This window comes from Palaemon carinicauda, chromosome 35 (genome assembly GCF_036898095.1).
Source record: "Palaemon carinicauda isolate YSFRI2023 chromosome 35, ASM3689809v2, whole genome shotgun sequence".
Classification (NCBI taxonomy): Eukaryota; Metazoa; Arthropoda; class Malacostraca; order Decapoda; family Palaemonidae; genus Palaemon; species Palaemon carinicauda.
Genome location: NC_090759.1, coordinates 15,068,768 through 15,085,268, shown reverse-complemented (window position 1 = coordinate 15,085,268; position 16,501 = coordinate 15,068,768). Strand labels below are relative to the sequence as shown.

At 40.9% G+C, this 16,501-nt stretch overlaps 1 protein-coding gene across 3 annotated transcripts in view; it reads right to left on the bottom strand.

Annotated features, from left to right (window-relative positions):
* IFT54 (intraflagellar transport 54) overlaps positions 1–16,501 on the bottom strand; it is a 334,194-nt gene that overhangs the window by 186,357 nt on the left and 131,336 nt on the right. For all 3 annotated transcript variants that reach the window (XM_068358769.1, XM_068358771.1, XM_068358770.1), the window contains one exon: positions 6,921–7,084. In XM_068358769.1, the coding sequence (XP_068214870.1) occupies positions 6,921–7,084 (164 nt within the window). The remainder of the gene's footprint in view (positions 1–6,920; positions 7,085–16,501) is intronic.

Here is a 16,501-nt window from a genome sequence, read left to right as displayed (position 1 = left end):
GAAGTACCCCTAGGCCTCTCTTGTGGATGCTTTGATGTTCTGGCCGAGGTTTTTGTAATCATTTTCGAGTCCTTAGACTCCCTACGGGATGGAAGATACTCATATAGAAGCGAAGGCCTGGAGTGTTCTTCCCTCCTGGGGAGAGGCTGTTCCTCTCTTGACGAGGGAACTACGGCCGGCCGGTCCATCTTCTTGGAGACTGGTCGTAGTTTTGGGGGAACTACCTCAATTGGGGCGAAGCGGAACGAATACGTCAGAGAAATCTCTCTTGGAGACTGGGAGCCTTGGTTCAAACTTGGATGCAAAGAATCTCCCCGAGGAAGTGTAGGATGTCTCATCCCCCTTTTCTTCTTTGTAATCCTTGCCAGTGTCAACTGTACCTGAGAGAAGTCCTACTGGACTTCCACACCCATCTCAGCTGCTCCCCACTTCCACTTGAAGGGTGAGACGATCATCCTATGGGTTGGAGGCCTATGTTGGACTGGCTCTCAGGACTTCTGTATGTGATCAGACCAGGGATGGAAACTGACTTCTCCAGAGGAATCCTCGGTGTGCTCGTTACCGGCTGCGTTGGAGGAAGTGGCCCCCGTAACTACTTGACGCACTGCTTTGACCATGAGAGTTCCTTCCCGAAAGCAGTGCCAACCGGAAGCTCCTTCGAAAGGCTGAAAGCTGGGGAATACCATCTAAGGGTTTTAGGTCTAGGAGCCAGAAAAGGCAGAGTGTTAGGTCCCTTACCTGGTACAACTGGCACAGGTATGGCTTCGAGCTCAGGCTTGGATGAACGTGAAGCCTTCAAAGTGGGGTGTTGCTGGATCCTCGTGGATTCTCTCTTGGAAGGGAATGGGACTGGGCGTTCACTATGCTGGAGGTTCTTTGATGGGGGATGGTCCCCGCGAGACCAAAGAGACTCTCTCTCAGGAAGGGAGGCTCTGGTAATTAAAACAGTGGAAACTGGCCTAGACCTGGGGGAACGAGTCTCCCTAGGGCGAGAAGCCTCAGAACTATACCTGCGTGCAGGAAGATTTTCTTGATGGAGCGGAGATCACTGACGAGTGAGAGGACGACGGGTGTCTTCTCTGCGACGATCATGTGTTGGTCCATTGTCCTGGACTGGCAAGTGCCAATCATGAGCTGACCTGTAAGGGTTGAAAGAAGTAGAGTGACGATTGTAAGGTTGACGAGTAACAATCATGCTTTGGCCAGTGACGATTCAGCGCTGGCGGAGAGCGGAGAGCGGCAACGTCCGTTCTCCACCGAGCCAAAAGCAAAAAGTGGTTACTCAAACTATCTTTGTGAGTGAGCAGGGTAGCGGGCTACTCGCTACACCCCCGCTGACTAGTGGGTGGGTGGTTAACCCTCTCTAAAATTCTTATAGCTCGTCTTCCAGCTTCGCCAAAAGTAACGTCCCTATAAATAGCAGAGGGTTTGTATTTAGTGTTAGAACAAGTGTGATTTGTTCCTATGCAAAATACAAACCAATATCCTCTAAGTAGGGAGACTCACTGACTGGTGGGTTGGAAATCCCCCTAGAACTGATTGGTTGGTCCTTTTTCTTCCCTGGATATGATATTCTACCTTGTCCCCACACAGGAGCAAAGGAGATAACTTCACCAACCTCCTATCTGTCTATTTTAGGGGTGAATAGAGTGAATAGGCCTCACCTGTCAAAGAAGATTGTTATGTGGTGAAAGGAAGGATCCCCTCTCCTGAAGGGGATAGCAGTCCGGAATAATATACCTGGCATATGATGATCAACAGGTTGGTACATACAGTGATGCCTCAGGATACGAAAGTAATCCGTTCAGGATACGGTTTCGTACCCTGATTTTTTCGTATCCTGAGTCGCGTTTTACATGTAAATAGCCTAATCCATTCCAAGCCTTACAAAAAGTCATCTTTTCTTTCATAAACACGCTAAACTGTAGTAATAAACATGCAATGCAGCCATTTCTGTCATTCAATAATTAACCCAACCGTTAAAAACAGCCTAATCCATTCCAGAAACCACCATGAGATTATTCAATAATGTAGTTATAGCCTAGTTATCCCCTCCAAGCCCTAAGAAAACGGTCCATTTTCTTTACTACTGTATAAAAGTTACGGTACTGTATGTAAAGCATTTGGATCAGTGAAGGTGTATTGTTACCTGTACACCTAAATTAAGGGTTGATACCCAGAAAAAAAAGGTACTGTACTCTCGGCGACGAGTTGGGATCTCGTAAGCTTTTCGTATCCTGAAATTTTTTTCGTATATTGGGGCATAAAAATCTTTGTATCGCTTTTCGTATCCTGAATTTTTCGTAAGCAGAAACTTTCGTATCCAGAGGTATCACTGTATTCCACAACCTCCCCCTCATCCTGTTCGATTGGAAGATTCTTTAAAGTGTAGAATGGTATCAATACCCCTGCCTTTATGAGCTCTAGCTCAAACTGGTACCTTGAACCCCTCAAAGGTTGAATAGTATGCTCTTTGTTTGTCTTACAAAGCCAGTAGGAGAATGTTCTTGAAACCTCTTTCTTGGTTCTGCCAGTGCTATGGAAGAGTTATTGACATTCAAGGCTGAGATGTTGTGTTCTCTTCATATACCACTGCTGGGCCCCTACAGGACACAGTAAGCACATCCTCTTGATTCCCAATAGATGCTTCATGAAGCAAGGGGATGGAGAGGGTCTTAAACCTGGGTCATGTGTCTACAGGTTCTGATTTTGTTCACGAATTCGGGCACCAAGCTAAGAGACTTTCTTTCACCCTTCTGGAATAAATAAGAGTATCCATGCAACTCATTAACTCTCCTCACCAAAGCTACTTCTAGCAAGAAAACAGTCTTGAGAGTTATAACTCTGCCTGATGACCTTTTCAAAGGCTCATACAGGGTATGCATAAGAGACTTGAGAACACTGGCCACCTTTCACTTCGGAGAAAGAGGTCCTATGGTGAGCAAGACAGCTCGAAGCTCTTCACGGATATAGATAAGTGTCACAAGGAGAGGTTATGCTCTTAAGTCAGAAGACAAGTCTCAAAGATGAGCAGTAGCATTCACAGTCATGATTGAGAGGAGATTCTTTACGAAGATCAACAAATTAGTCTCCCATCTGTATTAAAGATGCTAAAAGATTGGGATATCACTCGGCCTGGGACCATCTGGGAGCAACCAGGTTCATCTGAGACCTGTCATGATCAACAATATGCTTTCCTAGATGAAACTGGCTGATAGATCTACAGCATTAACTGCTGCCCAAAAATGAATTTGCTTTGTTGTCTTGCTAAGATGTAGTGGGCCTATTTGCTTGTTGATGTAAGCTACTAGGGCGATGTTGCTGCTCACCAATACTAATGAGTGCCTCTTCTAACATTCTGAAATGTTTGTAACTCCAAAATGTTGATGCACATGAACTTTTTCTGTTGACCACATATCTGACGCAATCAGGTCGCCAAGGTGAAAGCCTCACCCCTACTTTGATGCATCTGAGAACAGTTGCATGTCTAGAGGCTGGGAGTTGAGAGACTCCATAGTGGAGTTGAGAGACTCCATAGCGACGTTTCCTTCATTCAGCCACCAGGAAAGATCAGCCTATACCTTCGGTACCATTGAAAGATTAGAGAGACCGACCAGTGATCATCTAATGCTGCTAAAGTGATCTTGAAGGATATGTCCAAGACTCCCCTGCAAGGAGCTTCTCCAACAGGGAAAGGTGGCCAAGAAGACTTATTAGCAATGAACTGGAAGTACCATCTGGACAGAATAGTTGCAATAACTCTGAGCTTGTAAATGTAATCACATTTGATGGAAAGACTTGCTGCTGCTGTATCTATCACCAAGCTCCAAAGCTCCAACCTTTGCTTGGTTGTGAGATATGACTTTTAATTCACAATGATCCCAAGATCACAACAAAAGGTAAAAAGGTTACCTCGATCCTGTAGCAGTTACCTCTCTGAGGATGCCAGTATTACTCAATCATCAGGATACATTGAAAGATGTATCCCATAAGAGAGAGACCCAAGAGGCCATTAGTGTGAACACTTAAGTGAACACCTGGAGAGTAGTGCACAGGGTCTGAACTGGTACACTGCACCATTAAGGAAGACGCAGAGGTACTTCAGAGAGGACTAATGAATGGGTACCTGAAAATATCCATTCTTATAATCCACTTAAAATCTGGTTTCCTTTTCGGGTGGATCTCAGTATAATTCATACCATTCCATCCTGCCTGACTACTGTACAAACACATTCAGGGGAGAGTTTGATGAACAGTCTCCAGCCCTAAGTTGACGTCCCAACCAGCAAGAGTCGACTATAGCAGCCTAGCGATCTGTCTCGAACAGTTTTGAGTATAATATTTTCCAGCATCATTTCACCTTTGCAACAATGCTAGTACATGCGGTGACATTGGATGAAAGATGTGAACGCTGTCAGTCTGTATGAAAAGGGGAAGGCTGACCGTTCAGAAAAGGTATAAGTACCCATTCTGAATGGCACTGACTACCTACGGTTTGGCCCTGTTTTCAATTAGATTGCCCAAAAGCATCCCAGGATCCTCCTACTTGTAACAACAGTAGAGGGGGGACTTCAACATATGCATCCAAAGCTACCTATTCTGTGCCTCCCTTGGGTTAAGGCAACACAAAAAACGAGAAATGTCGAGGGACACATAGTCACACCAGAAATGCCGCCTCCAATACATTATACTCAGCAGTTGAAGCCTTCCTTCTATGCAAATGTGTTATTATTTGATGGAAAATTTGTGGACTTTGGTGAAGACACTGGGAACCAACGCATCATTTTGGAACATGGTACATCACTTGGCAGCAACTACAGAGGGTTAGACCTTCCCACTCACCCAGTCTGGCCACTCACATAAAATATAATACATTTCAAATTGCTGACAGAACCTCTTCCCTGTAACCTCTGTGCTTGCCAAGTCTCGTGTAGCAGAGCCCTTACTGAACTGAGCAGCAGACTGGGGCCTCAAAAGAGCTGTACATGTGCAGGATCCTTATAAGTGTTAGAAGTTGCAGGTAGTCTTGATTTGGGTCTAAAGAAGGTCGAGGGGACCTTCTTCCCCAACAATTCTGCAAAAATTGCCACACTCAAAGGTTTGTTCATAGATGCCCTCAAAGAGTCAGGGGCCTTAGAGAGACTGTGGGGGTGAAGGAAGGAATCCAGCAAAGCAGATTTCCCCTTCTCCACCACCGCCTGTACATAAGAGTGACATGGACCTCTGTACTGAAGCATTTCAAAGTGCTAGTGCTACCTCTGGACCAACTAGCTTGAGTACCAGGTCACCCTCTCACCCAGCTGGCCCACTAGTTTGCTGTCTAGAGTGATAAAATAGATCATAGTACCCCAGACAGAATGAATTTCCTATACTTCTTTCATGAGTCAGAAGTTCATAACACTGTCTCCTTTGGAAATTATGTAACAGAGCTGACACAAAAGACTCTCGTCCATAGAACCTCGAAGTACAGGGGGGGAAGGATGTTGTTGGACTGACTGGAAGAGAGACTTCTTACATCCACAGATTTGATCGTCAACTAAATCCAAGACAGTCTACCAAGATTTGACCATAGTAGCAATTGAGGAGGTCTTGACCTTTGAACGACACCCAATTGCCAATTAATGATCACGGACCTAAAACTGGCACTATGATCGCCACACTAAGGTACTCGAAGTCGGCGGTCTGCAAGGAAGAGCCTCCAGCCCATGTTGGAGTGCTGTGATCATCCCACATTTAACCAACCCTGAAAAACTTACTTGATACCGATCAGAGTTCTCCCTTCTCCTGAGGCTTACTCCCCAGGACCAAGCCAGGTTTATATAACTAGGAGCTTCAGCAAACTCAGTGAGGAGTGCAAATTGCTAAACAGTCTCTCTGGCACTGTCATACACGTTGCCAAGAATGACGCTGGAGAAAAGACTTACCCTTCCCACTCCTCAAAGCATATTCCCTCCTTTAAAGGGAAGCCATGATTTACTTTTGGTAAAAGGGGATAGATTGTGAAAAATCATATTTCTAATTTCAGAGTGAGTGATTCTACTATCAATTTAGCCAAGAACTGATGCAGTGTCCAACCTGCACTCACATTCCTGCTTTGTTCCATTATCAAAATGAAACCAATGTCAATCATTCAAACTAAAAAGTATAAGAAAAAGATTAAGCGATAGGAAAAAACAGTGCGACCATACTCATTACAGCCGAAGATAGAAGTGAAGAGCCTTTAACAGGAGAGAGGGCAGGGCGGCTTCTAGCCCCCGTTCAACACCTGTTAATTACTTCATTACCAATTCAATTATTAATTATTAATTATCATTACTTACTAATTACTGTTATTATTATTATTATTATTATCATTACTAAGCTACAACCCTAGTTGGAAAAGCAGATGCTATAAGCCCAAGGGCTCCAAAAGGGAAAAATAACCCAGTGAGGAAATGAAATAAGGAAATACATAAACTACAGGAGAAGGAATCAACAATTAAAATAAAATATCTTAAGATCAGTAACAATATTAAAACAGATCTTTCATATATAAAGTATAAAGCATGGCTCTTGTCAGCCTGTTCGACATAAAAACCTTCACCGCAAGTTTAAACTTCTGAAGTTCCACCAATTCAACTACCTGATTAGGAAGATCATTCCAAAACTTGTTAGGAAGATCATTCCACAACTTGGATTGGCATCAATGACCTTAGATGTCAGGATGCCAGAAAATCTCAAATCAATCAATCAATCAATCCACAGCTTAGTCACAGCTGGAATAAAACTTCTATAATACTATGTAGTATTAAACCTCACATTCTTTGTTTTGAGGCCCTTTGCGTTAATAGGCGTAGGAGATGATGATGATGATGATGATTGAGCCTCACGACGGAGATGGCATGACTATTACGAAAAAATCCTTTACAGTATATACTAACCTTGACTTTGATGATTTTGGTTTTGCTGATGACCGGTCAGCTTTTGATTTCCTACGATCTTTGTCTTTGCCTTCTTCCTCTTCTTTATCGGCTTTTTTGCTCTTACTGCTACTGCTTTTTTTCTTATCTTTTTCATCTTTACTCTTTTCTTTTTTACTTGAACCCTGTAATAGTTAACTTTATGTAGAGTGATTTATAATTTACAATAATGCCATGTACGTTCCTTTTTATTTCATGTATGTAACAGACAAAATCTAGTAGTCACCTATTTAAGAAAAAAGTAAATGAAAATTTTCATACATAAGCAACATATTTTCATGATATATTAACAAAATTATATTAGCTGGCCACTCAGGGAAACATATCTATCTTTTCCAGACTTAAAATAAATACAGTATACAGTACCATAGCAATTTGGTATGAAACTGAGGATAACTACAAAGTTTTGGTAAGATCATCAACATACTAAAACTGTAAAACAGAAATCCTTTCATCAACAAAAACAGAATCTTCACACTGTAATAAATTTCAAAATTTACCAAATTTCATTGCTGTTTTTCCTATGGAAGGAACAGATTCAACCACCTAATATTAAACAGAAAATCAAAGACTTCTCTGTCATATACAATAATTCCAATTTCACTAATACTCCCCTAGCCTTATGCACGGATATGACCTATGTATGGTGGCAACAAGGGAAAACACATGGCTGCCTTAGTTTTAGCTGGTCATTCTTCTAAACATTTGTGCATTTGAGTATTCACAGGAAGGCTCTGGAATTCAATTAAGTAGCATTTTTTATGTATTCATTCACATTCACCCTTACATAAAAGCAAAAACAGAGGCAGTCTTGAAAGAGAAGACAAAAATTCAAAACTGTACAGTATTACACAATGGCTTGAAAATTCGTCTATATAACAACACCTGTATTATCTCAGCTAGTAACAGCTACGAAGAGCAATCAGAGATTTCAGACCTCCGTCAATGAAGATAGTCAACACTACATAAGTCTATGAATCAATCTTTCCCTTTTTCACATGTTGACTTTGAATGAATCTACTGTATACATACATTCATATACCAAGGCACTTCCACCAATTTTGGGGGGTAGCCGACATCAAACAAATGAAACCAAAAATGGGGACCTCTCCTCTCCACGTTCCTCCCAGACTGACAAGGGACTCAACTGAGTTCGGCTGGTACTGCTAGGGTGCCACAGCCCACCCTCCCCTGCTATCCACCACAGATGAAGCTTCATAACGCTGAATCCCCTACTGCTCCTACCTCCGCGGTCATCCAAGGCACTGGAGGAAGCAGCAGGGCCTACCGGAACTGTGTCACAATCGCTCGCCATTCATTCCTATTTCTAGCACGCTCTCTTGCCTCTCTCACATCTATCCTTCTATCACCGAGAGCTTCCTTCACTCCATCCATCCACCCAAACCTTGGCCTTCCTCTTGTACATCTCCCATCAACTCTTGCATTCATCACCTTCTTTAGCAGACAGCCATTTTCCATTCTCTCAACATGGCCAAACCACCTCAACACATTCATATCCACTCTAGCTGCTAACTCATTTCTTACACCCGTTCTCACCCTCACTACTTCATTCCTAACCCTATCTACTCGAGATACACCAGCCATACTCCTTAGATAGTTCTTCTCAAACACATTCAATTTCTGTATCTCCGGCACTTTCATTCCCCACAACTCTGATCCATACATCACAGTTGGTCCAATCACTTTCTCATACAGAACTCTCTTTACATTCATGCCCAACCCTCTATTTTTCACTACTCCCTTAACTGCCCCCAACACTTTGCATCCTTCATTCACTCACTGACGTACATCTGCTTCCACTCACCATTTTCTGCAACAACATACCCCAAGGACTTAAACTGATCCACCTCCTCAAGTAACTCTCCATTCAACATGACATCATTCAACCTCACACCACCTTCCCTTCTCGTACATCTCATAACCTTACTCTTACCCACATTAACTCTTAACTTCCTTCTCTCACACACCCTTCAAAATTCTGTCACTAATCAGCCAAGCTTCACTTCTGCGTCTACAACCAGTACAGTATCATCCGCAAACAACAACTGATTTACCTACCATTCATGGTCATTATCGTCTACCAGTTTCAATCCTTGTCAAACCACTCGAGCATTCACTTCTCTCACCACTCCATCAACATACAAGTTAAACAACCACGTCGACATCACGCATCCCTGTCTCAACCCCACTCTCACCGGAAACCAATCGCTCACTTCATTTCCTATCCTGTCACATGCTTTACTACCTTTGTAGAAACGTTTCACTGCTTGCAACAACCTTCCACCAACTCCATATAACCTCATCACATTCCACATTGCTTCCCTATCAACTCCATCGTACGCATTCTCCAGATCCATAAACGCAACATACACCTCCTTACCTTTTGCTAAATATTTCTCGCATATCTGCCTAACTGTAAAAATCTGATTCATATAACCCCTACCTCTTCTAAAATCACCCTGTACTTCTAAGATTGCATTCTCTGTTTTATCCTTAATCCTATTGATCAGTACTCTACCATACACTTTTCCAACTACACTCAATAAACTAATACCCCTTAAATTGCAACACTCGTGCACATCTCCCTTACCCTTATATAGTGGTACAATACACGCACAAACCCAATCTACTGGTAACATTGACAACACAAAACACATATTAAACAAACTCACCAACCATTCAAGTACAGTCACACCCCCTTCCTTCAACATGTCAGCTCTCACACCATCCATATCAGATGCTTTTCCTACTCTCGTTTCATCTAGTTCTCTCCTCACTTCCTCTCTTGTAATATTTTTCTCATTCTCATCTCTGGCACCTAAACACCTGCAACAGCAATTATATCTGCCTCCCTATTATCCTCAACATTCAGTAAACTTTCAAAATACTTCGCCCACCTTTTCCTTGCCTCCTCTCCTTTTAACAACCTTCCATTTCCATCTTTCACTGTCTCTTCAATTCTTGAACCAGCCTTCCTTACTCTCTTCACTTCTTTCCAAAACTACTTCTTATTCCCTTCATATAAATGACCCAATCCCTGACCCCACCTCAGGTCAGCTGCCCTCTTTGCCTCACTTACCTTGCGCTTTACTTCCACATTTTTCTCTCTATATCTTTCATACTTCTCTACACTATTACTCTGCAACCATTCTTCAAAAGCCCTCTTTTTCTCTTCCACTTTTATCTTCCACTCCTTTATCCCTCCATTCACTGCCCTTCCTCATGCTGCCTCCAACAAACTTCTTGCCACACACATCACTTGCAATCCCAACAAAATTTTCTTTTACTAACTTCCACTCCTCCTCTAAATTACCAGTTTCTCTTACTTTCACTTCGTCATATGACACTTTCAACCTATCAACCCTCACTAGCTCCCTTTTACATCCACCTACTCTATTCTCCCACTCTTTTGCTACAACTAATTTTCCTTCCACCAAAAAATGATCAGACATACCGTTAGCCATACCCCTAAACACGTGCATGTCTTTCAATCTTCCAAACATTCTTTTAGTTATCAACACATAATACATTAATGCCCTTTCTACCACTCTTCCATTTGCCCCTCTTACCCATGTATACTTGTTTTTATCTTTCTTTTTGAAACACATATCTATCACTCTCTCACCACTCTCATTTTCACCTGGTACGCCATAATTCCCAATGACACCTTCCACCTATCAGCGCCCACTCTAGCATTCAAGTTACCCATGATAACTACATAATTCCTTCTGCCCAATCCTTCTACACACCTAGTTAATTCATTCCAGAATTCATTCCGCTCTTCTTCACTTTTCTCATAACCTGGCCCATACGCACTGACAAAGGCCCAACATTCCTTACCCAACCTAACCCTTACCCACATTAACCTAGATGATATCTCCTTCCATTTCACTACTTTACCTGTCATCCATTCACTCAGCAATAAATGCACACCTTCTCTTGCTCTTCCCCTTTCAATCCCAGACACTCTACCAGACATTTCACCAAACATCACTTCACCTTTCCCTTTTATCCTTGTCTCACACAAAGCCAATATATCCATCCTTCTATTCCGAAACATACTTCCAATCTCACATCTTTTACTCTCTATCGTACTACATCCACGCACATTCAAACACCCCAAAACTAGAGTGCGGGGAGCAGTCACTCTCCCCCCAGCTCCACCTTTCTGATGTCTCACAGGATTATAATACAGGAGAGGGGGTTCCCAGCCCCCTCGTCCCGTTCCTTTTAGTCGCCTCTTACGACACGCAGGGATACGTTGGCGCTAATCTAATTTTTTTTATGCCCCCCCCCTCCGGCAACAGGGGGCTCTACTGTAAACTGTAAAATAATAATAATAACCAGAATTGCAATTTTGATCCTAATTTCCTCCAAAATTTAATAGGATCTTCTGGAGCATAATAACTATCTGTTGTTAAAATTTCATGAAAATCCTGCAAGAAGTTTTTATGTAATCCTTATAACAGACAGACAAACAGATAAATAAATACAGGTAATTTTATAATGATAATATTGAAGAGTAAGTTAAGACTGATACTTTTATAAAAGCAAATTTTCAGATCCTTATGTAATAATGTCTTTTTGTCTTTTTCTATTGAGGAATTCATCTGTGTTCAGTGTAATATCACTGTGAATGCTTTCCTGTATTTGGTTTTATGTACCTGTAAATAATAAGTTTTTCTTAGTTATATATTGAAATAAAGTCATTAAGGAAGCAGTAATTATATGTAGATTTTCAACATTCACTGGTGTTTTGTCTTTCCTATTTGCCATAAATTTTAAGGTCTGACTGTGTGGAACTTGGTTTCTTTTATCTTTACACAATACTACAAAAACTAGTCCTTCCCCAAGAACCATGTACTTTAAAAATCTCCACAAATACAGGTTCAAAGAATTGTAAATGTTCAAACTTATTCAACACCTACCCAGAACCAATTTGAAAAAAAAGAAAATAAACCTAGATTTATATGAATCTGAAAAAAAATCCACTAGTGGTAATTATAATTCAATAGTGTATTACCAAAGTAAGGAAGATTTAGACAATAAATTTATGTTATCTAGTGCTGTGCACATATTACAGCACAGGATACTTAGTGCAGTGCATCTGAATTAATTTTCTGTCTCTATATAGACAACAATGACAGTGCATTGTGTGTTTTGTTAGCTCCATATTAACATGCTGAATTTTGAACATAGTTATGGATAATCCTTAAAAAATAAAAAAGTCCAATATACACTGTACAGTATTCTACTTTACAGAATTTTAGGACCCATTGGAGCAGGATTCAATATGCAATTAAAGTACAGAGAAAATTTCAAAACAAAGTTTTGGAAAATATTAAAAAAAAATAAAAAAGGTATAAAGTGTCATGAGGAAACAATAGAAATATGATTTGGCAACCAAAAGCTGTCCAAAAAAAAAGAGCAGCCATTGTTAAATGGTAGCATGCATGCATGCATGTAAACTGCTCTGTACTGACAATACTTATTCCATAGGTCAATATTGTTCAATCAGCCTCTAAACTTTTAGGTACTGGCTGTATTATCGAGAAAAAAATAGAGATCAAGCAGAATGCATTTTGTATTTTAATATCAGAGAAATCTCCTTGAGTACTTTAGTCGTTACTATAATAATTGAAAATCAACATAGAAAAATAATTAAAAGAAGAGCTGCATACCTACAAATTTTTTTATATTGTATAAGAATTGTATTAATCTGTGTTTTTTTTTCATCAGTAACCAATTACTCAAGTTAGCCCACATACATGATCTTCAAAGATGAATACCTAAAATACTACATTCTTGCTTACCAGACAAAAGAGACACAAGATATAGTACTGAAATACAGTACCTCAACTTCACAAGCATGCAGAGATGTTAACAGACTGAATCCGAGAGAATCCAGAATTTCTTCATAGGTAGGTTTTTGAGTTCTGTGGGCTAGACATGGGTGCTGCAAAGCTCATGAGACTAAAGTGTAACAATATTTTGAAAGTTCCTTTGAGGACAACTCCTAATTAGAAACTTCTGCTGTTATTGAAGTCTTGCCAAGTCACTCTACAAACCTTTGAAAGCCCAGGCATCCATCCAGAAATTCATACTGATGACACTTTATTTTGACTTTTGCATTATTGCAGCTGGTCAGCAAATTTCATAATTCATGAAAGCCCAAGTAGAGTTAGTAATACTCAAAACTAGAATGCTAAAGGTCTCTTCTTTGCAGCTGACCTTGTGAAGAAGAAATCACAAATTTTTAAATTAACTATTATTTTTCCTAGCTATACAAACTTGAGTCCTTCAAGTAGGGAATGTGTTTTCAGAATGAGCTGGACGATCGTTGAATAGCTTAAAAAGGCAGTTGAGTGACAGGTGGAAGCAAGGGTTAGGAGCTCTGCCACCCCACCTATTAAAACCTCCTCATTTATGTCTTTTTGGTTTAGGACTGAGAGGGGGGGGTTGACGAGAGAAGTTTAACCTAAAGGACTTGGGTTTGTATAGGTAGGAAAAATACAAATTACTTTAAAAAATTTCAATTTTTTCTTATGCAAAATACACACCACCATCTTCAAGTAGGATGACTCACTCATTGGTGGGTTGGAAGTCCCTTTGGAACTGAAGTGATTGGTTCTTTTTCTTCCCTGGAAATGTCAATCTACCTGGTCCTGTACAGGAGCGAAGAAGGTGACTCCAGCAACCTCCTATCTGTCTATCATTGCGATGAATAGGCTGGAAGGGTATGGCCTGTCCAAGAGTATTATTACATGGTCAAAGGAGTGATCCCTTACCCCACAGAGGATAGCAGTCCACAATAATATACCTGGCATTTGATGATCATCATGTGGTATATATTTCATCTTCCTCCCCCTTGCCTAGGGAAGATGGGGGAAAACTTCTCAAGGTTCCAAAGAATGGATCTCAAAAGTATAGATTACCAGCATAAAGCCAGATCCAGCGAGTAATACTTTGACCACTTCATTTCTAAGAGAAGACCACGAAGATTGGTGGAGAAGAGCCAGTTATACTGCCTTCATTCCAGACTTACATCTACCCATTACCATAGATAAGATACTTACCATCCCACATGGGAGGCTTGCTACACAACTACCTGAACAGCCACCACAAGACCAAACACAAAGGCAATCAAGAGACTTGTGGGTTCTCCTGTAGCTTAAAGGCCTTGAAGGTGGTCTAGTGTATACACCCTAATATTCAAAACCTGACTGAAGATTCCTCTTGAAGGCAAGAGACTGAAAAAGGTCTGAGAAGGCTTACAACAGCAGGGAAAGAATCCCTGGCACAAAACACGGCAAAGAAGGAATAAGTATTTTTACTCTTCTACTTGCTGGACATGGCGGAGGGATGGCCACAGCCTCGTGCCTGGAGGCATGGAGAGAAGATCCCTTCACACTCATCTCTTAGTCTTCCCCTGCACACAAATGCGTAATAAGTCTCGAACAGTGCCCTCTTCTCAACTTGATCTACCAAAGTATTGTGGGTTGAGGAGAGCAGCAGCAGTCCAATTTCCAGGCAGAAATGGAAATGGAGAATGTTGAAGCTCCTCCATCAAATGGGAGGCAAAATGTGTACAAGTCTGTACACTCCTGTCCCACCTATTTACTAGCATAGCCAAGGAACCTAATCCGTGACCACGGGGGCACACAGCGCGTAGGACACGACATGGAGTCATGGTCCTGGCTCTATACATTGGGCCCATGGGGCCAAAACATGGGGCTGTATCCTAGTCCCAACAGGATACATGGAATGTGAAACAGTTATTTGCAAAGAATGGATGGTTTTATGAATTAGAGCCATGTGATCAGGCCCAGGGGTCCAGGAGGCCATTCAACACCTAGGAGCAAAAGGGGGAAATTCTGCAGATGTTTCATGAAGTAAAATTTAAGAGAGGTTGAACTGCAAGATGGAAGAAAGAAAGCCAGAACAGATATAGTAGGAGGTTAAAATGTAAGCATAGCTAGTGGCCGAAGAAATGCTGCAAGACCATTCAGTAATGCCTAAAGTGCACTAGCACTATAGTAGCCATCTGTGGAGGATATTGGAATCCATAGGCAAACATGCATGGAGACCTTCAGGCCTTTTTTGACTGTTACACTAAAGAGTGCAGTGTCTAGGGCATTCTAAGACCACGAATGGGCTAATGTAAGTACTACAATAATGGGTACACATGGACAATATTATTATTGTTATTTTACATCAGACATACCACAAAAAAAGGATCACAGTACTGTAATAATGTACAAGGGCTGAAAAAACTACTAAGGAATACAGCACCAAAATTAAAATACATGTTAAAACAACAATACTGTAGTTCATTTACCTAAATTACATAAGATCAATAGATGTGATAACTACCAGAAACATTCATAATGTGGTGCTACATTCAATATCTTAAAACACCACCTTGGCTATACAAAACACTAATTTATAGTATGGTACATGGAGAGGAATTTTAAGTGAGAGAAAAGGATTAGAATACGGAGAAAATAAACTTTGGCATCTGGTCAGCAAGTCTTTGTACGAAAAACCAATCATATTTCAATATATATATACAGCATATCATTAGAATTTCTCAGCATATCATTAGAATTTCTCTGAAGTGTACAATATATCCAAAGCAGTGATGTTAGCTGTGAGCCTAGCTCTCCATATATGACATCTACTTACTCAAAATTAGAAACCCAGTTCAAATTAACTTTTAATACCTAACACCAACATGAAAGTGGCTCCAACATATTTCAATACTTTTATAAATTCATGTAATTTGTGTAATAAAATCTTTAGTGTTGTACAAGAAATATCTAAGAACAATAGCTCCGAAGAGTTGTTATAGGTGGCATATTTTCAACAATCTCAACTACTGACTTGCACGCAGTTCTCCTATGTATTATAGGCCTTTTTACATTAATAATTTTCATATTTTATTAAACATGTTATTGTATCTACCATAAGGATTTTCATAGCATGAACCTTTACATTCTATTATTTTATTCTGTGTTATTTCTAATGTTCAGGAGTAAATAAGAGTACTGTATATCAAAAAACTTTTGATAAACAGTACTGATGAGTATATTTCCAAACTTTACAGAAGGCCTAAGGAAAAAGACTTTCAGTATTGGAGTAATTATAATGTAAAGTACCTTTTACATACATACATACATATACCAAAGGCACTTCCCCCAATTTTGGGGGGTAGCCGACAACAACAAGAAACAAAACAAAAAGGGGACCTCTACTCTCTACGTTCCTCCAGCCTAACCAGGGACTCAGCCGAGTTCAGCTGGTACTGCTAGGGTGCCACAGCCCAACCTCCCACATTTCCACCACAGATGAAGCTTCATACTGCTGAGTCCCCTACTGCTGCTACCTCCGCGGTCATCTAAGGCACCGGAGGAAGCAGCAGGGCCTACCGGAACTGCGTCACAATCGCTCGCCATTCATTCCTATTTCTAGCACGCTCTCTTGCCTCTCTCACATCTATCCTCCTATCACCCAGAGCTTTC